This window comes from Danio aesculapii, chromosome 24 (genome assembly GCF_903798145.1).
Source record: "Danio aesculapii chromosome 24, fDanAes4.1, whole genome shotgun sequence".
NCBI classification, from domain to species: Eukaryota; Metazoa; Chordata; class Actinopteri; order Cypriniformes; family Danionidae; genus Danio; species Danio aesculapii.
The window spans coordinates 30,911,997-30,939,603 of NC_079458.1; the positions used below are offsets into that span (position 1 = coordinate 30,911,997).

The window sequence follows — 27,607 nt, forward strand, 5'->3', positions numbered from 1 at the left end:
GTATGGAAGTATGCGATTTTGGACGCAGCTTCTGTTTGTTGAGAAAGTGTAGTACAGTACAGTAGTAGTATTATTTCAGGGTTTCCATGCTTCTTGAGAGTGCTTGATTTTCATTCATATGAATTCAAGGCCTGAAGAGTACAAACACAGATCCTTGAAAGTGCTTGAATTTAAACTTTTTGGTGTTATTTCAACAATTTTACTGTGCTGCTTTCAATGCCTGAATGAACAAAAACGAAGAAATTCTGAATTTAAAAATCTTAAATTTCAATCTTTTAGATGAACTATTACAAATATCTATCAGTATTTATTAATATTTATTAATACTTGAGCAACTGCATTTGAATATTGCCAGTATAGAATTTTACTAATTGTATTAATTGTATTGTACTTTAAACATGACTTTACCATGGTTGTTTAAAACGGTTAACATTTTTAAAAGTGACATTCAAAACATCATCATGACATTTAATGTAAATATTAGGCATAAGTGAAATGTTAAGTACAAAAAGGACTTTCATGGCGCTAAATATGCTGGGTGTGAATTACAAAGGTGCTTGATATAAGAAAAAAAAAGTGATTTAAAAAGTCTTGAATTTGATGTCCATGAAAGAGCGGGAACCCTGTATTTATTTTATTATTATTTACTATAATTTTGAATTGGCCTTTATTGTTCTATTTGTTTTAATTTTAATTTGAATGTGTACATTGCAGATGTAGTAGTATTTTATTGAAAAAAATTATAATAGTACTTATTATTATTTTAGTTTAGCCTTTATTGTTATATTTTCAGTTTTCATTTTAATTTTAATTGGTTACTAAAATACTATTTTGGGATGTTTTTGTTTTCCGTTTATATTTTATTATTTCAGTTTTGATTTATTTTAATTTAATTTTGTGGTTGTTTTAGTACTTAATCTAATTTTTGTGTTTAAATTGAAATCATTTTAATTTAAATTTTTTATTATTATAATACTTATCATTTCTTTAGTAATTATTAGTACTATGTATAAATTTTTTCCCCCTTTGAACACAATATATTTCATTTTAAGAAATGTTTATAATATTTTGGAACAGTAAACATGTCAGGCTAAATAATTCTAATAAATCATTGACTTCTGCTATCTTCATTCGTTTCAGATCTTTACAACACGCAAAAATAACATACACTTTATAAAACCCCCTTATACCATGTACCATATACCTTAGAATTGGTATAACAAAAAATTTGGGATAGGTTTTAAAAGGTTTTAAAACCTTGACTTTTCTAAACAGCTGTAAACCTTGAAACTGGTTATCATCACATGCCTATATATTACTGGTCTACTTTTAAGATATTGGCTATTTATTAATAATGATAGTACATATTCTGCAATGTAATATTATTTTACATCTCTAATGATATCCAATACCTAAACCCAATATGGCTTTACAAACTACTATCAACCAGCATATTAGGAGTTTATTGAGGCAAAATCATAAAAAACAGATTATTAATAGCAAAAAAACTGCTCCTTCATATAAAGTGTGACCCAAATTTTTGTATTAGACAATTGTATTCACAATTTGTACACATGAAAATGCTTAAATACATACATTTCATTGATCATTTTGTGAATGTTTAGTCATTTTTATTTAGCGAACCGTATCCCAGACTCAGACGCACCAATTTCCCTCTGCATTTAGCTCCATCATGTGTGCTTTGTTTTGCAGCTGACGTTGTTTACAAATCATGTCACTTTGCTGAAGAGAATGACATTCTCTGTTCTTTATATAATGGCTTGTTTGGCGTCTGTGAGTGTGTTGACGGTTCATTCATGTCCAGGCTGCCGGCTGCATGGCTGCTGCGTGAGGCTTCACATGTACCCATTTAGCCTGACAGCTTCTGCCTCGCGTGTTGCTAAGGTCCGGATATGTGCCATAACAACATGTCTCAACAAGTGCGCGGCAGTATTATAGAGTGCGAAAAGGGGTTTAAAAAGGTGTGTGTGTGCGCAGTATAAAATGAAACGCTTAAGTGAGCAGAGAAAGAGAGCGCTGCCCTTTCACGAAATGCTAATACGCTCAAGCTAGCAGGACCACATGAAGTGTCTTTAATGTAATTTGGAAATAAAACACTTAAACTCGGCAGGATCTAATGAAGGGTTTTGGATTCTTTTATGGAAATGTTGATGTTTCCAGCCGAGGACTGAGTTCTGGACCAAATTAACCATATTCACTTAGTAGGGGAGAAAAGGGTAAGCAGTGCCAATTTTTGCTTAACTTGTCCTCTATTCAAGGAGAAAGGAGACCAAGGTAGAACTAATGTGCCTAATTATATTTCAGGATGTCTGCTATCAAGTGAAATTAGAAGAACAAATTTATAACTAGGTGCGATAGAAATATGTCCTGTCAAAAAGGGTGAGCAAGGGGTGATTTAAATCATCGGGGAACAATTTAATGAACAATTGTACATTTTTATGTAAAGTATGAATATGAATGGGGGGGAACTTGAATTTTTTTCATTCCAAAGTCTAATTTTACATTAAAATCTGATGGACATTCTGTAAATCAATGCGTTTGCTATTTAGACCTGTGTTTTTCTTGTTTGTGAAGCTTATCACTAAGGGTTGAGTCACTGGCACAGCTTACCCCGACGCTTCTGGCACACTTTACCCTGCAGCTGTCATTTTGGGAAAATGCTTCATTTGTTGTGATTCATGGCAAATCTTCAGCCAAATAACTTGCCTGGGTTTTAGACTAGCAGATGACCAACACGAATAGTGTTTTAGACTTTTCTTGACGTAAAATATATTTTGATTAAATGATTGGTTTAGTAAAGCATTTTTAGCATTTACTTATCTCCAATTAATCACAGGAAGCTGGAAATGACGTCAAGTTTCCAAGCTTGCTTTTTAACAAGTTCATTGATGAGTCTGTTTATATAATTATGTAAATGTGTGTGAGTATTTAATCAGTTTTTATATTAATTTCAGTAACACTATTGAATAATACACAGATTGTTTATGATTTATGTACAATGTAGTCCCTTTTTAAAATAATATTTTTCTGTCTTTTAGTAGATATGTTATATGAGAGGCGTTATGTTTTATACATATGTTATATTGATATTATGTGTTATTTATACAGTTGAAGTCAGAATTATTAGCTCCCCCTGAATTATTAGCCCCCTTGTTTTTTTTTTCTCCCCAATTTCTGTTTAACGAAGAGAATATTTTTTCAGCAAATTTCTAAACTAAATAGTTTTAATAACTTATTTCTAATAATATATCTGATATTTATTTTATCTTTGCCATGATGACAGTACTAATTTTTGACTAGATATTTTTCAAGGCACTTCTATACAGCTTAAAGTGACATTTAAAGGGTTAACTAGGCTAATTAGGTTAACTAAGCAGGTTAGGGTATTTAGGCAAGTTATTGTATAAAGATGGTTTGTTCTGTAGACTATCGAAAAATATATAGCTTAAAGGGGCTAATAATTTTGACCTTAAAATGGTGTTTAAAAAATTACAAACTGCTATTATTCTAGCCGAAATAAAACAAATAAGACTTTCTCCAGAAGAAAACATATTATGAGACATACTGCAAAATACACCAAACACAAGAACTTCATGTTTGGTAAAGAAAAAATAAAAACAAAATAAATAAATAGAGAGTTATAAGAGTCTACTTTTGTATGCTGTTTAAACAAAACTGTGTGCAGGTATTGTGTGTCCTGTCATATTGGAGTGACAATAAGTCTCTTGTTTTTAAATTTCCTGACATTAAAATAGGATCCAAATCCCAGTGGGCGGTTTTCCCTGCCCACTGAATTGATTTACAGGCGCCATGTTTCTATAATAACATGTGTACACGTCCACAGAACATTTGTTTTGCAAATAAACTGGGATTAAAACATTTGTTCTAGCTCTGATTTTTATTAGTTTTATAAGTTTAAAACATTTTTAAAACAGAGCATGTTTGTAATAAAGAGAGTAAAATCGCTATGTAATTCTTAACCACAATAATCACCACTGGCCGCATAGTGTCAATAAATGTGTGTGTGTGTTTACTGCAAACGACATTTGTGTGAGACTCATTATTTCAGAAAGGCTTGAATAGACTCCACCACAAATACATGAAAAACTTGGTATTTTTGACAAATGACCTAATTTCAGCTTCATCTGTGTCTGTCTCTATCACCGACTGCTGTTTATCATACATTATAAAGGAGAAGCAGACATGCAAGTACAAGCAGTGGGTGGGAAAAAGCAGCTTATTTGCATTTAAAGCCACAGGCTATAAAAACAGCTACACTGTACTGAGACGCCAAAAATGGGCAGATTCTGGAGGCTATAATACATACTCTGATGGGTATTTTGAGCTGAAATGTTAGACACAATCTGGATACACCAAAGGCTTATTTTACATCTTGTAAAAGGGGTACAGTTGGTGCCCTTTAAATAAAAGTTAAAACGTTATTAATTAACTTTTTAGTTATTATACTCTCAAAATCATTCTACAAAACTTTGCAGTTTTTTAATATAAAAAAAAATAAATTCAGAAATAGCTAAAAACAATATCAGCAAATTCTGCCTGGTGATAAATTCACAGTCATACCTCCTCTTATCAGGACAATAATGATAACGTTAAAGATAAGCAAATCAACTGTGACTGATATGGCTACCCATACACTGTGCATCAATAACTAAAACTTTTATTAAGGGTGCAGTTCAATTACACCCTAATCATGAGATTTTGATTAACATATTTTGTCATATCATAGATTTTGTCATTGATTATCATTATTTCTTTGTCATCTGTTATGACATTGACACAAACTAGGGCAATAAATATTGCAAAATTAATACAGATTTACAACATAGTTTGAATAGCTCTATTTGATGGTTTTATGGGAGGTCTAACAGTATTCAGATACAGAAATTAAATAAACACAATGCAAAAAATACTTTCCTTACTACTACTTTGTCTTCTTTCTAGTCCAAAAATCTACAAATTCTTAGATCAAGTAAAAATATTGTTAAGTTTTTAACTTCAGAAGAAATAAGTCAAAATTGAGAGTTTTTAATTTAAGTAAATACATTTTTATTTTAAGTAAATAAAATGTAAAATGAATGTAAAATGTAAAAAGTAAAATGATCTGTCAGTGGAGGAAGTAAAATAATCCCATTTTTCACTTTGAAATATAGATATTTGTACTCAAAACAAGACAAAAATTCTAAGCTAGAGAAACTTTTTTTGTTGTTGTTTTTTTGGGGGGGCAAAAATCATATAAATTCCAGATAAATACAGTTATATGCAATTCGGTAGCTTATGGTCAACTATGATTCAGACTCAACGTTGCATATCTTGCAATATGACTATTGCAAATGTGTATATTGTGATATTGCTGAAACAATTTATTATGCAGCCCTAACATTATCACAAAAATCTCAGAAATCCTCAAAATTAATGTTTTTTTCCCACTAAAATAAAAAAATAAAATAAAATTCTTTCAGTGGCTTGCAACACGGCATCAATTTTGAATATTTATTGTAGTTTAATGGAGTACTAACCCATTAAAACTTTACTAGCGAGAAACTGGTTTGCTTTATCCAATCAGATAACTTGGATTGCACTCATCTGGCTGTCCAGTGGAATATTTGATGTTGCTCTCAGTTTATATTTCACACAGTGTGGTACTTGGAGGCTTTAGTTATCCAATACAGTTTAATTGATATAGTTGCATATGGCATTTTGTATTCTGATTAGGTTACTAGTCTGAAAACTCTGGTATTTTCTTTACAGCTGGTGGTTTAAAATGACCACATTTCAAACAGAAGTGTACACAGATTTCCCTCTAACTGTGATTTTCATTGTGTGAAATTATTTTCAAATTTATTAACGCTTAACATAGCCAGATTATTCTGGACTGTTTAAATAATGTCAGTGACTCATGTCTCATTTCTTCTTTCTCTTTATCTGCATCTCACTATCGCTCTGCAGAGAAAGCCGCTGCAGCCAATGAGGATGAAGTGCAGAAGGCTGATGTGTCGTCGACAGGCCAAAGTGTTATTGACAAAGATGCCCTTGGACCAATGATGCTGGAGGTGGGTCTGTTGTGCTGTGTTTACTAGGTTACACTGGCTCTACAGTGCATGCAGACAGACACGACCGAGGAATAGTTCACTCTGAACCATGTATGGGGTGGCAGAGTCGAAGTGAATGGCTTCTTGTATCTGTTCGCAACAAAGAATTTTGTGATAAAAAATTTGGCTGCCATTTGATGTTTAAATCCATCCTCATCCCGTCGCTAAATAAAGACCTCATGAGGTGACGGTTTAAATCTTGTGAATATTTTTGCTGTGAAAAACATGCTCAAGTATAATGATGTGTCTGTGTTACTTTAGTATTATTTATATAATGTTCCGTGTTTGAAAAATAAATCAACAAATTAAAGCATTATAGAAATTAATAATATACTGTAAAAAGCGTTTAGATAACTTTAAGTGAGTAAACTCTTTGCTTTTTAAGTGATTAGTTGCCTTAAATTTTAGTAAATTATATTAAAAGTAAATTATTATAAAAACTTCAACTTAAAGTTCCGTGAAGTGCATTGAAATGTGCAATTTTATTCAATATATATTAATTATGAGATAATTTCATCTGAAACATGAAGACAGGGTGGGACATAGAGTAGCTCCCCCACTTATAAATAGCAAATAGTGCTTCATTTTTATCACAGCACTGCCAGTGAGAGTGGTTTAGATCAAGCACATCAAATGAAAAGCAATTGAGACACGTTATGTATTGTGTTTCACACATCGGATGCCCTTTCAGCTGCAACCCAATTGGGAAACACCCATACACTCTCATATTCTCACACACACACTCATACACTAGAGACAATTTTAGCTTACCCAATTCACATATACCACATGTCTTTGGACTTTTGGGGAAACCGAAGCACCCGGAGGAAACCAACATGAAAACAGGTAGAACATGCAAACTCCATACAGAAATGCCAACTGGGCCAGCCGGGACTCGAGCCCAAGTGGTACTGACTGCAGAGCCACATGGGCAGAGCTGAATTTCTTGCATGTGATGTCACTGGGGGTTGGGATTAGGGGCGGGGTAGGTGTGTGCATTAAAACAGCTTATAGGAGGAGCTGGAGCTTCAGTTCCCCCTCATTGAAGGTCAGCTTCACCCAAGTGGCTTTGCAGCGAGCACCCTCTCCTCGAACCAGCGACCTTCTTGCTGTGAGGCGACAGTGCTAACCACAGTGGCAACTGCAAGCTTTGGATGTTAATATCTTCTAAATGCAAATTTATCACAGTTTTTGTAGCACACTAGCTTGTACAGTAGGTATCAATCAATTCATAAAGTTCTCATTAACAAAGAGTTTACTCTCTTTTTTTAAAGTAACGTAACTAATCACAGTCGTATCACCCTGCAGTCCATGACCTGTTACTCACTATAGCTAAGTAGGGCTGCGCCTGGTCAGTACCTTGATGGGCGACCACGGGAAAGCTAGGTTGCTGTTGGAAGTGCTATTCATGAGGTCAGCAGGCGGCGCTCAACCTGCGCTCTATGTGAGTCCTAATGCCCCAGTATAGTGAAGGGAACACTATACTATCAGTGGGCGCTGTCTTTCGGATGAGAAGTTAAACCGAGGTCCTGACTCTCTGTGGTCACTTCTCGTAAAGAGTAGGGGTGTAATCCCGGTGTCCTGGCCAAATTCCTTCCATTGGCCCTTACTCATCATGACCTCCCAATCATCCTCCGAATTGGCTGTATCACTTTCTCTCCAGTCCACCTAAAGCAAGTGAATGCTGCACAATGGTGGTGGTGTGGAGAGACCCCCTCCCCATGATTGTGAAGTACTTTTGGTGTATGAACATGCATGATAAATGTGCTCTATAAATACATATTAGATTACATTACAATCACTTTTTACTGTGTAAAAACAACGAAAGAGCACAAAAAGATTACAAATTTTTAAAGTAAAATATAAACTAAAACTCTTTCAATAATTGAAATAAAGCTAAAATGAAATATAGCTTAAACTTACAAATGTTTTAAAAGTTGCCTTGTTGACAAATTGAAGTGAGTCCAATATTTATATTGTATTTGTTTTTAGCTCAAATGCTGAAAAAAAGATTTGTTTTTTAGTTGTAGCAGTAGTTTGATTGTTTGTCATTAAACACACTCATTATTTTTCAGTCCTGTTTATTTTGCTGAGATAAGTAAAAATAAAAAGACTTTGTTATTTTTAGTTGAACTACCCCTTTAAATAGCCCTTCCACTCTCACTAGTGCAAAGCAAGACTTCCGTCAGTCGTCTCAATCCGGCAGGACGCCCAGCTCTGAATGAATCCACCCATCCAGCCGCTCCATCTTCCTCTCACACCCCTCTCCTCTTTGGGGTATTTATAGCCTCCGAGGTCCTCCGTCACCGAATCAACACCAAGCGGATGCCAAATATAGCCTGCGTGCTTGTGCGCTTGATCTTCCATCTGTTTGAAAGGGCCGAAGGAAGGGACAATTCACACCCGCACGCTATAATGCACCTAATTAAAAACCACTTGTGACAAAAGGCCAGCGAGGGGGGAAAACTCTCTGGCCTTCTCCACCCCCAGCAGCCCCTCCCGGGGGCTCGTCCGGGCTCCACACACTCGTGCACACAAACAGGCCTTGTGTAAAGCATTTGCAGTGCTGCCCCACTGAAAAAGCCCATTGTTTGCTAGTGGAAGCTGAAGTGTGAGCAGCCATAGGATCCGCTAAAGCAGCTTTGTGTTCTTCGGAGCAGTGTGTGGGGATTTGCGGCCAAGCTCGCAGTGCCACCGTTTTTCAGTATGTGTGGGTCCGTTTTCGGTGTTCGCACCTCACGATGAGCTTGGACCCTTTGTGTAGGAAGTTATGCAAGCTCCCTCAGTGGGACAGCGAGGCCCACCCGGCTCCATTCATGTTGCAATACACGTCCATCAGCACTTTTACAGAGTTGCATAAGTTTGGCTAAATAAAGGTGGCTTTGGCATTCCTCCGTGTTTACTCTGCGATGTTTGCTGAATGTGCCCAGCAGATGGCCACATCTAGAGCAGCCTTTTCGCTCGCTTTCTCTCTCCTTTTCCATCCCTCGCTCGATCTTCTCTCTGGAGGATGGAAGTACATTTGTTTTTAGCTTTTCTTTTTTGTGTGTGTTGTTTGTGAAATAATTCTCAGCGCTCTGTTTGTTTTGCTGATAAAAAGATTTAGAGCTTATTACGCTCCGCCGCAGATTAAAGAATGATTTCCGAGCTGCTGCTCCACATTTCTAAAACAAACAGCAGCTTTTATAGTGATCGCTATGGGCCCTCAGGGGCCCGACTGCATTCTGAGGCCTAATTGACACCATCTTGATAGGTAATGCTTGACTTAAGGCGGTGTTCTTTCAATTAAGACTCGTCAATATCATTTCTGTCACACGCTATGAAGCACTGGCGTTTAGGAGAGCTCTTTTATTGTCGACACAAGCAGGCGAGGAAGTGGCATCTTCGCTCAGATGAACACATTAAAGATGGCAAATTCTGAGTAGCTCAACCTGTGAAGCTGAAAACTAGAGAAGAGGATAAATCGGTTTTATTGTTCAGAATTCAATCTGTTTAAATAATGCTTTTTAAATAATTAAAAAACATACAGTCCAGTATTTTAGCTCTTGACAGAATAATCACTGATTCTATCTCAGTTATGGAAAAATGAAGAATTGATCAACCTGCACTAAAGATGTGTCCTGTCAATGCTAAATAATGTTCACTTTACACATCACAAGATCAGATTTAAATGATTAAATGAAGTGAGGATCAAACTGTGGAATCCAGATGATAGCTATCATTCAAAATGTTGTTGTCATTTTTTTTTATTATTCTTTTAGTCAGTAAAGAAGTATTCAATTGATTCTAAGTGTATTAATTATTAATTATATTAAAAGTAATTTAATTAGGTTTTATATTTAAATAAATCTACTCCTTTGAACTACAGGACAGCAGCCTTTAACAGTGACAACAAAAATAAATATTAGTTGAAGTGTGAATCAAGAAATATTAGTAAATCAAGGATACCACTTTATATTAAGTAGCCTTAACTAATATGTACTTAGATTGACATTAATCATTTGTTACAATGTACTTTATTGTTAAGTACTCTACTTATGCTTGATTTAATATCTGCATGTAATTACATTGTAATCGATACCTTAAAATTATGTTGGCTTGAGAAAGCCAACAAACTGTTATGCTACTTAAGCTTAATATTTTTCTACTACCAAACTTTGGCCAGACCTTTAGACTAGTGTTGACTATATCATTAGTGACTCGTGTTGCTATATCATTTTGAACTGATCTGGCTTTCAGTTTTCCTGAAACTGACCTGGAAACCTCTAAAAATGCCTATTGACTTAACATTGGACCAAATTTTGATGCATCAAAACTTCGAAAGAGAAATTCTTAGAAACATGTGATCTTCCACAACTGAAGAGGCTGCCACCAAGCTGTGTAAATTTACATATTAAACTGGGGTGTAAGTTGTACCCCTAGGGTGCAAGAGTGCCCCAAATTTCGATTTACAATGGTGAAGAAACTTCCACTCAAAACATAGGGTATTCAAATCCCATTGACCTAACATTGGACCAAACTCCCCCTTACTGACTCTTTGGGCTCTATTTTAATGATCTAGGCACAAAGTCTAAAGCGCATGGCACAAAAGTATCAAGGGCATATCCGAATCCATTTTTGCTATTTTAAGGATGGAAAAATACGGTTTGCGCTGCGGCGCATGGTCTAAGAGGGTTGTGCTTATTCTCTTAATGAGTTATGGGTGTGTTTTGAGAATAAAGCAATCAGAGTCTCATCTCTATTCCCTTTAAGAGTCAGTTGCATCACACCCTGGCACATTTGCTATTTACATGGCAGACTTTGTAAGTGGAAAAACGGAACGCTTCACTAGCAGAAAACAGTTAAACAGATTATCTGCAGCGCAGGATAAAGAACGAACCTCCTCCAATTGGCCTCTTTACTTTCTCTTTTTCGTGGATAAGGAAAGTGTATTTTAAGTATATTTTAGTTCCTCAAAATAGCAATGCGCCAGCAATGCGCCTTAACTCACCTTTTTTCTAGACCGGAACACCCATGAGTCTACAAAGTGGCGCAAATAGATTTGCTATTTAGGCAACATAGCGGAAAATGGGAAAATTAAGGTTGCGCTAGTCTGAAAATAGTAACACATCGCGCCATACGCATCTTGCGCCTTATTGCCCTTTATCTTCACCACCCACCACCTTGTTACTTTCACCAGCCCCTTACCCCTACCAACTCTTCAAATTCAACACCCACTGATGCCGATGCGCAAACTGCCTTTGAATCTCGGCGCAGTCTTTCTCAAGAGAACATCAAAGTTCGTCAACAAACTTTAGGTTCTAATTACATTAATAATTACACTGAGTTGACCATACCTTATACCTTAACCCATTCCTAAAAATACCCATACAAACAAACATGTCCCTAACCTTACCCTTAATAACACCAGAAGTGTTCTTCAATACATTATGAACACAGTAAGTACATTGTATTTATTTTTTTGAATGTAAGCACAAGTAGTTAAGGCCACTTAATATAAAGTAGGACCAAATCAAGCAACATCTTTAAAAGATCATGTAAAGATAGGAATAATAGCTGCTGAAAATTCAGTGTGAACATCAGATAAATTGAAAATTACTCTTTAAAATGTATTAAATAGAAAATAGAAGTTTGGTGATGTAATAATTACTATATTTCTGAACATAAAACAAAGCAGAACATTACAATCTAAAACTGATCTTTGAAGCATTAAAAATCACCAAAAGTTCAAATTAAAAAAAGACAAATCAATCTAAAATATTGGTCACAGATCACCTCTAAACAATAAGAGTATAGTGCATTAATCATGTTTTATCAATATAAATATTTTAGGAATTATGCATCATGATTTAAATGCCAACTTGTATCTGATGTACTCTTTTTAAACCAATGCATCACTAACTTTTTTTTTTTTACTGGTGCACTGAGCGAATTGGGGAATCTTCTCATCCCTGGGACGCCTTCACTGTTCACATCAGCGTGTGCGACACAAGTATGAACTCCTAATAGAGCCATATTCTGCAATCTGCATTTCAAATTAGGAAAAACAGTCACTTGACTTCCCCTGTCTGCCTGCCTGAGAGTATCACTCTGAGAGGAAGCCTGTTAAAATAACCTCCCAACTACAACTGCTGAGATCTTCTTGTTTTCCTGCAGCTAATTACTTCATTACGCTTTACCTGAATTGAGAAGTGAAAAGGCTGCTGTTATTATTATGCTCAGCCTTGTTGTTGCTGGAGCCACTTAATCAGTCTTGAGGCTATGAATTCTCATGTCGTAATCTCCTTGACTTCACTTGATCTCTTGTCTGGAGAGTCTACAAGGACTTCTAACTTCTCTGGATGGGTTTTTGTTTTGTTATTGCCGGTTATCACATCCCCCTAGTTCAGTGATTGCACTTTTAGCTGAAGGGGGTGTATACTTTTGCACATATGTCAGCTCGTGCTCATCATGCATTGGTGTTTTTAGTACTAATATCCCATGTTTTTAATATCTTTCAGGCCTTGGATGGGTTCTTCTTTGTGGTGAACATGGAGGGTAACATCGTGTTTGTATCGGAGAATGTGACTCAGTACCTGCGCTATAATCAGGAAGAGCTGATGAACACCAGTGTGTACAGCATCCTGCATGTAGGAGACCATGCCGAATTCATCAAAAATCTCCTGCCGAAGTCACACGGTGAGACTCTTTCTGTTGTCTGATCTTTGTTTGTTTCCCCTTTGTTTAATTTGTACTTCAATGACCTCTTGTTTTCAGGAAAGGTTCATTCCTCAATACTCAAGTGTAGTGTGTACATTTTTCAGACTGTGATTGTACTAATCAGACTGAGCATTAGTAACACAATTAGTAACTTATTTAAATGTATAATATGTATTATGATCTTTTTTGACAGGTATTTTGTCCTCTATGGACTAAAGTGATGTGATTAACAGATTGGTAGTCGTTGAAACAGTACACTTTTAGATGTAAACTGTAATGTTAAGGGGCTTTTTCTCCATAGGAACTATGTAAGTCAGAGGTTCTCAACTTTAGTGGCCTTGAGGGCCAAATATCAACCCAATGAGATGCATGGGGCTACTTATTTATATATTTGAAAAAAAAAATTATTTGTTTAAAGAAGGCTTTTGACAGATGTGATACATTGGTTTTCTATGTACCTCCATAAAAGCATTTTCATTATCCACTTTTCTTATTTTGGTCATCATCAAAGTAAAGTAAAATGTAATGAAAGGTTCAATAAGGATTGGACTGTAGTCTCGTGTTAGAATATGAAATTATACTTCTTTAAATTTAACTTTTATTCAAAAATAAATATATATATATATATATACTCAGCATGTTTTATAAAGCATTATAATAATGTTAAAAATAAATGTACAAAAAAAATAGTGTGCTTTTTATGGCCCGTTTTCACTGAGTGGTTCAATACGGTTTTGTATGCTTTTATGGCTGTTTCCACTGTCAAAAGGTATCAAAACGCGAATCGTACCGTACCACTTTTTGGGTACCCTTTTGAAAGTCTGTATTTACCTCGGTTTTGGCATCACAGTTTGGTACCGGTACAGTAATAACAAATCTCCAGTTCTTGCCTTTTCTGTTTATTTTAAGCATTTAGCTGAAGAGCTTCTTGTGATGCAAAAATACAAATTAAACAATAATTAAAAACAAAGCTTTATAATCAGAAAACTAATTAGAAATTTAAAAAATAATCTCAGCCCTCTTCTAAAACAACGGAAAAACAATATTTATGTACTAAATTCAAGATTATGTAAGCTTTAAAACTGAAATCTCTTTTATTGAAAATGCAGCATGGTGTCCATCCATGCAGCAGATTCAGCTGTGCAATATTATGTGTGTGTGTAGAGAACACACAGATTGACTTAAGAGCTCACATGAAGAAACAATGTCTTATATTTCTATTGTTTATGGATGCGCATGACCATTATACATTTAAGTCTTTTGCAGCACTGCTTGTTTAGAAGATAAAACGATTTCGACTTTCACTGACAACAGCACTCATTTGTCACACATACATCAGCTTCAGATAATTGGACCACTCAGAAGAACTCGGATGCGGGACTAGTGTTGAGCACGTCTGTTTACGTGTAAAAAGTTGTCATGATATCGGTAAAATAGCAAAAGCTTTGTGAATTTATTTTGCATTTGTCATGAGGACACATGAACCAAACTATGACCATCCTATCCTGACGGTTCATCACCAATAATGTACCATTACAGCCCTAGTGCTTCATTAAATGCTGCACTATATGCAGCAACATGAGAGCTGATCAGTCTGCGCAGCTACGAGCCACATTTTAAAGATCAATGAGCCGGATGTTAAATTATGATATATATATATATATATATATATATATATATATATATATATATATATATATATATATATATATATATATATCATATATATATATATATATCATATATATATATATATATATATATCATATATATATATATATATATATATCATATATATATATATATATATATATATATATATATATATATATATATATATATATATATATGATATATTCTAGTAGTATCTTTTACACTATATAAAACCAATTCAGTATCATTCATTTTCAACGTATTCTGGAAGTGGCCAAAAGTGCAGAAGCATAAAAGCATTTCAACCCCATTTACACCTGTATTTGGCATCATAATTTGACTGTCAAAAATATATTTTAAAAACAGATATGAGTCAACCCTTTGTCCCTTTTGCTGCTTCTCATCAACTCTTATTGAAAATTAATGACCTCCAGTTCTTCGCTGCTGTAAATCACTGTCAATATGAACCCCCCTTTACTCGGTGAGGAAAAGTTTGGGAATTGAGCTTGAAATGAGTGACAGTGAGTGATGTGTGTTCACTTCTCTCCCACAGTGAACGGAGTGCCGTGGTCCAGCGAAAACCCTCGGCGGAACAGCCACACCTTCAACTGCCGCATGCTTGTGAACCCTCACAGCGAGGCCGAAGAGACGCAGGATCACGAGGCACAGCAGAAATATGAGACTATGCAGTGTTTTGCTGTGTCTGAACCAAAGTCCATCAAGGAGGAGGGAGAGGGTGAGCCACGGTTTCTTAAAACACTCTTAAGCCACATGAATGGTTCTGAAACTCTAGATTTAATGCTTCAAAGCCAAACGAAGTGACTACTCCCCTTTCATTCCTCAAACAACCCACGTACGAGCTCAATTTACCCTACGTTTTTTTTGTTCTGATGACTTCTTTTGGTTTCAGTGGATGAGAATTGTTGTATTTTGTGTGTAGTTGTTCTTACCGTAAGTGCTGCTGTTTAGTTATCATAAAGGTTAGTAGTAGTTTACACAGTTTTTTATGAGACCGTTCAATCGAAAATGAAAATTCTAAACACACTTTTTTACTTTCTCTCTCAAGTGATTCCAAACCTTTAAGAGTTTCTTACTTCTGTTAAACACTAGCAAGGATTTTTAGAAGAAAGCTGAAAACCTGCGGCCATTGACTTTCATAGAAGAAAAACAACTACTATGGAAGTCAATGGTTGCATGTTTCCAGACTTCTTCAAGATATCTTCTTTTGTGATCAACAGAAGATAGTAAGTCAGATACTGTAGGTGTGGAACAATTAAAAAGTACACATGACAAAATGTCCAAATATATCTTTAAAACAAGTCTTAAGTCTGTAGGGTTGCATTTTTATCATTTCAAATAGCTGGTTTCTGTTTTTGAAATGTCATTTATTTTTGTGATTTATTTTCAACCTAAATACTCCAGACTTTAGAAATCATTCCAATGTTTTGATTTTGTGCGCTCAAGAAACATTTCTCGTTGTTATCAAAATTTGAATCAGCTCTTTTATTTTCAATGTTTTTAGTGAAATCATGTTTTTTTTCAGGATGTTTTTGTTAAGTAGAAAGGTCTTCATAATCTAATTTAATTAAACAAGTGTGGCATTTTCAATTAAATCAGTTTCTCAAAAAAGGTGTTAATGTCTTTTGAAAGTGTTTTACTGACCTCCGACTTTTTTTTTTAACAGTACTAACGCTGTAGAGCTGACCTTTAAGGCCTTTGGACTTAAACTATTCTGAATGTAATCAATTATGATAAAGGTAATATTAAGTTCAAACTGATACCACCCTTTCCAGATCAAGTCTAGGGCCGGGACACACCAAGGTGATGGTTGACCATTGAGCTTTGACAGTACGGCTAGTTGGTTTGGTGTGTTTCACACATCGCCTCTCATCAGGTTAATGTTGGAGCTCATTGGCTCAATTCAGCATGTAGTATCGCCGTTGGCTGAAGAGAGCGATCTAACTGGTTATTCAGCAACGAAACAGAGCGCAAATTTGACATCGAAGTAGGGATGCAATGACTTCTATACTGTATTTTAAAGTGTTATTTATTGCTGCTCTGTAATCAAGTAATACAGTACCAAATAATAACACCAAGTAATAATAAACAAACAATAGTCTAATTCTCTTTGGACTTAAAATTTTTTTGGCATTTAACACAAGTAATAATTTTACACTGAAAATAAAAGACAGAACTATTGATAAAAAAACAAAAATAAGAATAATTAAAATGGTATTTGTCTAATGTAAATCTAAGCTATATGTTAGCTAAGTATTTTCCTTTTAAAGAGAACAAATTTAGTCAAAGCCTGCTGAACCTTTATTTATATAATATTACAAAACTGTTTGGAATTTTTTTAAATTTTGTATTTATTTTTTTCTCTTTGAAGTAGAAATGTGTATATTCCATAAAAAATATAAAGCTGACCAGTAAGTTCTTGTCACATGACTTACAGTGTCCTTGCAGCATTTTTTCAACAAGGTGCTCCTGAAAAGCGTGAGCGCGTCTCTCCCAATATGCGCACACAAGGCGCGCACCTGCATTGGAAATAACGAACTTGTACACACAAAAGACGCAATATGTAAACAGCCTCTGCCATAGTTAATCCAGTCTTTGTCTTTATGTATTAGCCTTGGTTTACAAGCTCGGAACTTTAAACTAGAGTACAGTTGACATAACTTTGTTTAGTTGCAGCAGATTTGTTTTGTGCAGAAATGCGGTGTTAAGAAGCCATTATAATTAACTAACTATGATGAACTAAAGTCCGGTTAATAGTGAAATCGACACAAGAAAATATACTACTGCCTCTCCACCAAGCAGAAAGGCACGTTCTCTTGCGCAGGTGGAGAACGCGGCTCTCCTTGGTGTTTTCACGCTCAGCATTTTGGTCCAGATGTGTGCCAATGCGAGGCAGCAGCAAAGTTGGGTTTTGTTGGTGCTAGAGTGCAAGGTGCATCAGATTGGTGTGTCCCAGCCCTAATACAGATCCTATAATTTTTGGTAGTTATCGCTATGTCTGCGTTTTCATTGCATTTGAAATTTTGAACAAATATTTGGTAGAGAAACCAAAGTTGCCTTAATTCATTTAGAAAATATATATCTGGAGTCATTTTAACACTTAATTATCTCTGTTAACTCTTATGCGCGCAATCGCACCGTTGTGATCAGCCTTGGCCGGTCCCTGAAGCATACGATCACACCAGTGTGATTAGAACATCAGAGTGCACATCATCAAATATTAATATTCAAATCTAACAGCGCATGGCACCGAAAGAGGTGCGCAGCGCTTGTCATAAATCAGAATGTATCCATGCTTCAAACAAATAACATTTATTTTAGGTTTAAGATATTCAAATACACATAACTACAAACAAAACATAGTATTTAAGGTTTGTGAAATAAGACTACAATAGAGACGGCAATAGTTATTTTTCAATAGAACTGGATGATGTGATTTGTTTACGTAAGATACACACTGTGTTTATGTTACTAGAATATTTTCTTTATTCCTCTCCCAGGTAAACAGTTGCTTACCTTCATGTATTTTGGCAGAAAGTTAGGAATAAACATGACATGAATCCAGCAGCTCGGATCACTGCTGTGATTGTTTTTAGAAAGGATAGGAGATGTGATCAGATATTTGTTGTTTGAAGAGATACAGCAGCAATATTAACAATATTAACAATAATAAATTACACATTAATTGTATTTTATGAATGTCTACCCCTACCTCAACCCTAAACTACCTCACGGTAATGAAAAAAATATTATTTGTGTCACAAAAATAATGCTACATTGATGTAAGAATTCTCAGCTGTGTTCCATATAGACTGCAGGAGAGAGTAAAGTCTAGATGGGATACAGGTGAGGATACTCACTTCAATATAGCACAATCTAATTAAATACAACAGCTGTGTCCCATCTAACTAATAAAATACAATTAATATGTAATTTAATAAATAATACTTCTTGTTAACTTCAGATCGCAGCTGTGTCTATTATCTGTATCAACAACAGTGGTGTTCATTACTGGTCAAATAACAAATAATACGATCAAATTATTAAACTGTTTAAAAGACAAAATAAATGTTCTATCACATATTTGAGAATCAGAGTATCAGTGATTTCACAATAAAATTAGAACATTTGTCAATATTTACAGAAAAGGGCAAAAAGAAACAAAATTCAATATATATATATATATATATATATATATATACATATATATATATAGATCATTGGAACTGGTGGGTCACATGATAAACTTGACGCATCACCCAGGGAACTTTAGAACGAAAAGGATTCTAAGTAACGACAGTGTTAATTTCGTTGATAATTTTTGGTCATAATTTAAGTTTCTACCAATAAAAACTAGACAAAAGCTAAATAAAAATTAAGTGATGATGACAACAACTATAATAAAAATTTACTGACATTTTCGTTGACTAATAAAAATATGACGAGATAGTGATTGGGGGACGTTAATCTTAGTGGGAATTAATCTCAGTGGGTGATGCCTGATGCACACACACACACACATTTGAAAAGTAACTGGTCCATAGTAGACGCAGGATGCGATTACATCATCTTCCATAGGGGTGTCTGTCTGATTAAACTATAATAAAATGGCAACTGAGAGAAAAGGAAGATTCACGTTAAGTGTGAAGATTAAAAAATACGTAAACCATATGGGAAGAAAACAGCTGATAAAAACAACAAATCTAAAGCGACATCAGCATACCTGGGAATTATCCCGAAAGTCACGAAAAGTTAATCTCTGATCTTTTTTATTTACCCGAGTGTGTACTTTTGCTAGCGTAGATTTAGTCGACTAAAATCTTATGAAATTTAGTCGACTAAAACTAGACTAAAATGATTCTAAAGACTAAAATATGACTAAAACTAAATCAAAATTTGCTGTCAAAATTAACAGAGTAACGGTCACACACAAAAAAAAAACTCACGCTGGAGGGTCAGCTGGAGTATTTAAAAGTCACACATGAAAGGGTTAACATTTCTTAAATGTATCTGTAACTTCTACTTTTTGTGTGATTACTATTGTATTTTATCTTAAATTGAATGCCCCAGTGCATATTAATGCTATTCCATTGCAGAGGCACAAGAAATGGCATTCACATTAATAGGGATGCATTTATGTACAGTATTTGAGGTATACATATTATAAATAGCTGTAATTGCATTACCTAAAAATGAAAAGTAAAAGTAGAAAATTAATTTCTATAAGTAACTAGTTACTTTGTAACAAATTTTACCCAACACTGACTACAGCATTTATAACATGTCGTACATGAAGCATCAACTTTTGGTATCAGCCAGTTTTGGAAAACTTTTCCGTCCACCTCAAAGGTGTGAGGACAACTCCCAAGAGTTCAGAGACTCTTTAAGCGTCGGTCACTTTACTAATATAGAAGCAAGTCTCAGTGTTGACAGTCTGTCATGTCACGTGAGAGATATGAGTCTTCCAGTGCCTGAAAAACAAGCCCAGAAAGCAACAGCAGCACTCGTGGAACATGCATTCACATCCCGCCCAGAGAAATGTTTCAGTCTGTGATTCATTTGCTCTTTTCCTCCTTCTCCTCCTCCTCTTCCACCTCTCGGAGTCACCCAGAGTTCAGGGTGCATTTGAGACCCACATCTCCACTGGATCATGTTGGCTTTGGTTTTTGGCCCTGGCTAAGGTTTTAGAGAGTGTGTGTAACAGAGAGATGAGAAATGTTTAATGTTGCTCTTCCCCTCTCTCTCTCTCTCTCTCTCTCTCTCTCTCTCTCTCTCTCTCTCTCTCTCTCTCTCTCTCACACACACACACACACACACATGCACACAAACACACACAATGTTTAATTTTTGCTGGGCACTGTTGGTGTGTTGAGTGATGGAGCGTCTCTCTTTATGGCCCGTGTGTGCCAGCTGCTCTATTAGCCAGCCAGTTCACTCTGGCGCTGGAGAGGGACAGGAGGAATGTGTATGTAAAGAGGGTTTATTACAGAGACTGCGAAGCTGGGTCTTCGTGTAGTTTGGACTGAAGACCACCCAAGGGTCTCTGCAACAGCCGCTGTGCGTTTTGCATGTAATGTACAAGCGTGTTCACTTTAACTCTGATGTAAACAAAAGGACCTGTATCTCCGGCGCTAGTAAAACCGAGGACATAAGGAATGCGTGATGGTGTGATTCAGGAGTTTATGACTTAATGAATCATTCAAACAGATTTGTAAACATAGAAGTCACAGCTTTGAATCATTCTGACTGAATGAACTCTTTGAATCAGTCATATAGATTACTGAATCAGTGTTTTGGTGCTTGAAGAACTACAAGTTAACTTTTGGGGATTTCCTTATTGATGTTTGGGAACAGTTTGGGTCAAGTTGTAGTTGAAACTGCAGTATGTCTTTTGTTTTGGGTAGCAAGGAAGTACATTATCAGACAGTGTACAAAACCATGTCTTTATCTTAGCCTAATTTACAATGGCTATGCTTACATGGACATCAATAATCAAATTATTTGCTTTAATCTGAATAAGACAATATTATGATTAGGTGTTTTCATGAGTTGCTTTTTGAATGTTTATTTCATGATCCTGTTTTACATGTTATAGCACATGATTCGATTATTGTCATTATCGATTTCTCTTTAGTTCGATTATGACCTAAATCGAATTAAATTAATCAAAAATCGCTTTTTACGTGGTAGACTTTTAATCAGAGTATTGTCTTAATTGTATTAAAATCAGATTATTGGTGTCTATCTAAACATACTCATTGATAATAATCTTTAATGTAGTGTAGTAATCTTGTCATAATAATGTTTTATAATTCGAAAATTAGATTTTTTTTTTTTTGGCTGAATTATCCCTTTAAGACTCCAGAAGCATTGACTGTGTAATGAAGCGATTTAAAGTTATAATGACCCTATAAAGAGAAGAAAGCAAAATATGTTTATTAATGTGATTCCATCGCACTGTGTCAATCTCTTAATTTGCTAAAAATGTCCTTGCTTGCTTGAACCTATTGTATATAAAGGGAGATGAAATGCATTTTATGTTTTTTTTTACAGATTTATAAGAGATAAAGGGTACCTACAGTACTTAGCATATATAGATACACCTCTCACAAATCTATCTTTTAAATTCATATGTTTAATAGGAAGCTATACAATATTATATTTGTCCGTATACATTTTATTAGTCAGTACTGCAGCCAAATCTGGAGCTTATTTAACAAAATAACTTATGAGAACGGTCCAAAAAATAGTACACCCAAATTTATATGTCATAAAATCTATTAATTACAAAATTAAAAAAAGAGGAAAAATCAAGAGAAGCAAACAAATGGAAAAATCTAGTTGAAATTTTGTAGGTTGTTATTTTCTTGCAATATTTTGCTTGAATTTAATTGTATTATCTTTCAATTTCTAAATATGTTTGGTGACTAAAATATTATTTTAATAAATATCTGTTTAATAAATCTGTTTTGTTTAAATGCACCAAAATACATTGCCTGTATTCACTGAGAAATTTATACAAATATTATATTTCAAAATGGGGTGTACTGAGCACTGAATAAGAGTAATACACATCTACCTAGTTAGCCCGACATGATGCTCATTACCCAACTTCTGGCCACAAAAGTAAACAACTATACACAAAACATTGATCTGAGCTGTAATAATTTACAAACTTTAATTAATCGTGAAGCTTGGAGAAAGACAAAAATGGCTGGATGCAGCCTAACCTTTTGGGATTATTTTTTGAGACTCAAGATGGCGCCAAACAGTCAAGAAAAGTGCCGTGAAAGTTAATTTGAAGTACCCAGATTAGCCTGTGTTAGTTACAGCAGTTGTTTATTTGTATATGCATTGCACGACTGTCTGGAATACACAATTCTGATAGATCAGTCGCAAGATTAAAAGGTATGTTATTCCAAGATAACAGTCGCTAATAACAGAGATTACTTATAATCATCTTAACCATATGTAAATATGTTCACATCCATATGTATTTGCTTTATGTCTGTTTTGCCCCTTTTATTGACTGTTTGGTGACATCTGGTCGCCAGGGCCGGAGCAAGCTGAACTGCCGCTTTAGGCAAAGGTCTATCACGCCACCCTCAACCAGTGTTGCCAGATGTAGTTGACTGATTCCAGCCCAAAGACTATCCTAAAACCGTCGCAATGCAAAAAAAAAAAAAAAACGCCCAGTTATCTGGAGATAAAGCTAACTGGGAGGGGGGTGACGGTCGCAAAAATTACGCTAAGTGAGGGGGGGGGGGGGGGGGGGGGGGGGCTGTGACGTCACTGGAATTAAGCTAGGCGGGAGGGGGGTTAAGGTTACTCAATCTGGCTACACTGCCCTCAATCTGAAAGTGAAAGCAAAGGAGACCGCTCTCACTATTATGCCACACTGTGGGGGGTTCTGGGTTTCGCGTTTGCCACCTTCCCTATCTATGGACATGCTTGTGACTGATTAATAGGTTGGTTAGTGTATGCTCCGTTCAGCCAATTTTATTTCTGTCAATTTTGCCTGTTATTTTGTAGAATTCTTAAACTATTATGTGACAGAACATTCTGATTTGTATGTTTTGTAGCAAGTATTCATGTAAAAAGCAGGGTAAAGTACACGCAGACAGTTGTTTGCGGAGAATAAACCCTTCAGTCTATTTAATTCAGCTAATCACTATAAAATCAATGAATTTAATTATTTTTTAAGTAAAGTCAACTAATCGCTTTGTACATTGACTTATTACTTCAGTCTTCAATGTCACGATCCCTCAGAAATCAGTCTAACATACTGTACTGTTTAATTATGGTAGGGATTATTATTAGCAATGTTGAAAACAGTTGTGCTGCCTAATAATATGAAAAACTGTGATTTATATGATTATATTTAATAAATTTAAAGTTAAAGAGAACAAAAATAAATAAAAACATTTTTTTAATGTTTATATTCAGTCATTGCTGAATGATATGTATTATTTTCTTTTTTCTACTCAATTATTTTCTGATATGGGTGATCATGTGTGCATCAGAAATGATGCTGTTGGAGATATTATGATGTTTTTGTGGGTGGATGAGGGATGACTTTTCTAACTCGGTCTCAATGGGAGCAGCGCAGCAGGTTCAGCCTCCACAATGACACACAAACGAAAGGTCACATTCCATCATATCAGCCGCTCCACCTCCTCCACCCCCCACACACACACAAACTGCCTCATCATTCATCAGCTCCATTAACAACCCTTTAAAACAAGACACTGAAATTATCTAATAGTTTACACCATACCCCCACAGTTGACTAAGAATTACAAAAAATAAATAAATGTATTGCTAGTATTCTAAAATAATATGTTAAATATAGAACCGAGGCATTGTTTAATTAATTATAAGCTGATTTGTAAAAATTATTAGCAGACAATTTTGAATGTCGGATGAAGTGTCGGATGTTTATTTTTCTAAATTAGTGGTATCAATCTCTGTTTATCACTCCATAATTCATAACATATTGCAATCAGCCAAAATTAACAATGATAATTATAATATTTTGTGTAGAATAAAATGTTTTATATAACCAGGCCAATTATGTATGAACATATCCCTCTGTAAAACCTTCAGAATATATATATGAATAAAGTGGTGATGTTTGCTGTAAGTGATGCTCAAATTTATGAGATTTATGGTTCAGTGAAGGAGAAATACTCCATTTGTGAAAACAGCCTTTAAAAATATGTACTACAAATGACGTCTGAAGACACAAACTAATAAAGTGTGACAAAAGAAAGACTTAATGGTGTATTTTTAATGTTTTTTGTCTTTATTAATTTGTAAAAAAGAACTTTGCGAAGCTGAAAAATCTGAAATTTTGCGAGTGCATTTCTTTGTCAATAGTGTCTTGCGTCATCTGATATCAGTGTTGATCTGATGTTTTTTTTTTCTCTCTCTCTCTGACTGTAGATTTCCAGTCGTGTCTGATCTGCGTGGCGCGGCGAGTGCCCATGAAAGAGAGACCGATGCTCCCCACGCAGGAGAGCTTCACCACCCGCCAGGACCTCCAAGGTAACCATGCCAACAGCGCCCTTCTCTCTCTCTCTCTCCCTCCTCTCTCTCCCTCTCTCTCTCTCTCCTCTCTCTCTCTCTCTCTCTCTCTCTCTCTCTCTCTCTCTCTCTCTCTCTCTCTCTCTCTCTCTCTCTCTCTTTCCTCTACGCCTGCTCTCTTTAAAGGGTGTTCACTTTATCTCAGTGCAACCCCTCAGTTAAAACTACACACACTCCTTTTTTTTTATTTAATGTGACTGAAGTAAAACAAATATTTAGTCAGATATTTCAATAAGAATGATCATTGACTTAACAGTTTTGTGGAATTGTAAATTTCACTGGAATTAATATAATAAAATATTGGTTTTATTCCACAAAGATCTAAAAACATTTATTTTTAAGTAGAAAATGTTGGTCAGATTAAATGTTTTTCATTTGCTGTGCTTGAAACCCAGGGTTATCTCCAACTCTTCTAAAAGTAAAACATTGGTATTGTCTAAAAATAATATAAAGATGTATGAAAACATGAAAAACAAATGCTCTAAATGACAACAATTTTAATTTAGAGGAAGATCAGAATATTTTACTCATTCACACAACTACAAATCATAATTCTGGAGAAATTGACAGTTGTTCTCATTTTATCTTAGTGCTCAGCATAAATAAGTACACGGCAGGGTTTCTGCAGGTTTCACCAAGTTAAATGTAAGACTTTTTACGACATTTTAAAGACCATCATGAATGAAATTTTAGACTCATAAAGGGCTAAATGCTAAGGATTTTTTTCGAATATCCCAGTTAGAAAAAACAATTCACTAGCCCTATAAAAATTATTAAAATTTAATACATTTAATAATACAACAATAATAATTTAGTTTGAATATTTTTTTATGAATTGTTAAATATATCCATACACAAACCCTATAAGCCTTACCAAGAACAGAACAAAACATAGCTGTAAATTACTTGAGTCTACAATAATATTAATCGAATAATAAAAACATATAGGCCAGGTCAGAATCCTCAGCAGTAAATAAATGGAGAACTTTTAAGCAAGTGTTACTATAAGCAAATTAACTAAACACTATTAAAAAAAAAAAAAAAGTTTTATTCAGATGGATTGTTGGTGATTGTATGGGTGTTAATGGACAGATTGGGCAGCTATACATGAACAAAGGAAAATTAAGACCTGTTAAAAAGATTTAAGACCCACAACACAGCATTTCAGTTGATCTAATTACACTTTTAAAGGCCTAAAATGTAGCTTTTGAAATTTATGACTTTTTAAGACCCTGCAGATACCCTGACATTTCTTTTTGAAAATGAATATTTGTATCCATTTCTCAGTGAAAATAGGACATATATTTTGGTGCATTTGAACAAAATAGATTGATTAAACGTATATATTTATTAAAATAATATTTTAGTTACCAAACATATTCAGAAATAGAAAGACAATATATTTAAATTCAAGCCAAATATTGAAAAAACAAAATTACAAACTACAAAATTGATTCTCGATTTTTATTTTATTTTATTTATTTTTTGGATTTAATATTTTTCTCTGACATATACATATAGGTCTACTAGTTTGGGGACTGTTATCGTAAGTAATTTTGTTAGATTAGTTCCATATTTGGCTTGATTTCAGTACTGTCTATACTAATGTATATGCACAAATATATCATAGAATAGATTCCTATTAAAATATGAATTTGAGAGATAGATTTGTGAGTTTAAGATTATGTTTATTTATTTTTCACAACAAGGGACAGTGTACATTAATATTGTAAATGTACCCAAATTATCCCAAAGACTAGTTTTCATTGGTGGTCCCTTATGATGTTAAAGGCCATGCCAATAAAACATACAAATTCAAATGAAAAACAATACTCAAATAAACAACAACAATATCAAAAAGCCTCATGTTCACAATGTTGATTATTAAAAAGCCATTTCTTAAAATTATGCTTAAATGACAAAAGATACACATTCTCTAACAGATTGTGGTATTAATGTCCACTGATATGATACTTTAAAAGAAAAACAAGCTTGATCAAAAGATGGTTTTCTAAGTGGCACAATGCACTCAGCTCTAGCTGCACCCTACTCTCTGTTTTCTACAGATTTAAACTGGAAGAAGTCAGATAGAAGGGGAGGTGCTAAACCATGCATAATCTTGTAAACTACACAACCATTTTTATACTTGGTGGTGTTTTCCAAACTAAGCAGGATATGGGTTTTTAAAATAGTACGGTGATGAAAACTAAACTTTTTTGTATCTAAAATCTGAAGTGATTGTTTATATAATAATTCCAGAGCTTTTAAAACTGAACATTTTGTGTTAGACCAAGTTATCAGACAATAATTGATGTGAGAAAGGATCGTAGAATTTAAATACCTTGGTATGTATTAATAATAATTATTTGGCTTAAATATTGAATATATATATTTTTTTGTATTTCCTTTAAAACCACTTGCCTTAAAATCTCTCCACTTGGTTTACACCATTCTTTTCATGCATGAGCAGGTAAGTTAATTCATCCCACAATGCAACTGCATCTCTGTCTGAATATGAGTATACTGAACACACTACAGTCATCTGGACAATGAGTTCATGCAGTGGGAAGATCAAGAGTTTTTTACGATCACATCAAACACACATGTTGTCACAAACTTACTGAGCATGGAAACTCCCAACTTACTGTTTGCTATAATTCAGAGTGATCACAGCCGAGATGAGTCTCTTTATACTTCATTACCTGGTTTGTTTTTTGGTAACCAGTCTTTAAATCAACAATGATATTACTCAACCTCAGGCCTTTATTCTAAATCCTTAACCATAAGCATTAAACTTCCACTTAATCCCAAACCACTTAACTTGCTCTCATTTTGAATTGCAGATTGGTCTTCCATGTGCTTAAACATTCCTTACACTCATTAAAGGGATAGTTTAAAGTAATGAGAATGTTCTCATCCTCCACTTGTTTCAAACCTCTTTGAATTACTGTCTTCTACTGAACCCAGGAGAAGATATTTTGTAAAATGTTGGAAACTGGTAGCTATTGATTTCCAAAGTG

General features: G+C 34.7%; 1 protein-coding gene across 4 annotated transcripts in view; it reads left to right on the forward strand.

The window, feature by feature from the left end:
* ncoa2 (nuclear receptor coactivator 2) overlaps positions 1–27,607 on the forward strand; it is a 218,537-nt gene that overhangs the window by 106,445 nt on the left and 84,485 nt on the right. For all 4 annotated transcript variants that reach the window (XM_056451064.1, XM_056451063.1, XM_056451065.1 and 1 more), the window contains exons 5-8: positions 5,989–6,092; positions 12,632–12,809; positions 15,037–15,219; positions 24,447–24,548. In XM_056451064.1, coding sequence (XP_056307039.1) covers positions 5,989–6,092; positions 12,632–12,809; positions 15,037–15,219; positions 24,447–24,548 — 567 coding nt within the window. The remainder of the gene's footprint in view (positions 1–5,988; positions 6,093–12,631; positions 12,810–15,036; positions 15,220–24,446; positions 24,549–27,607) is intronic.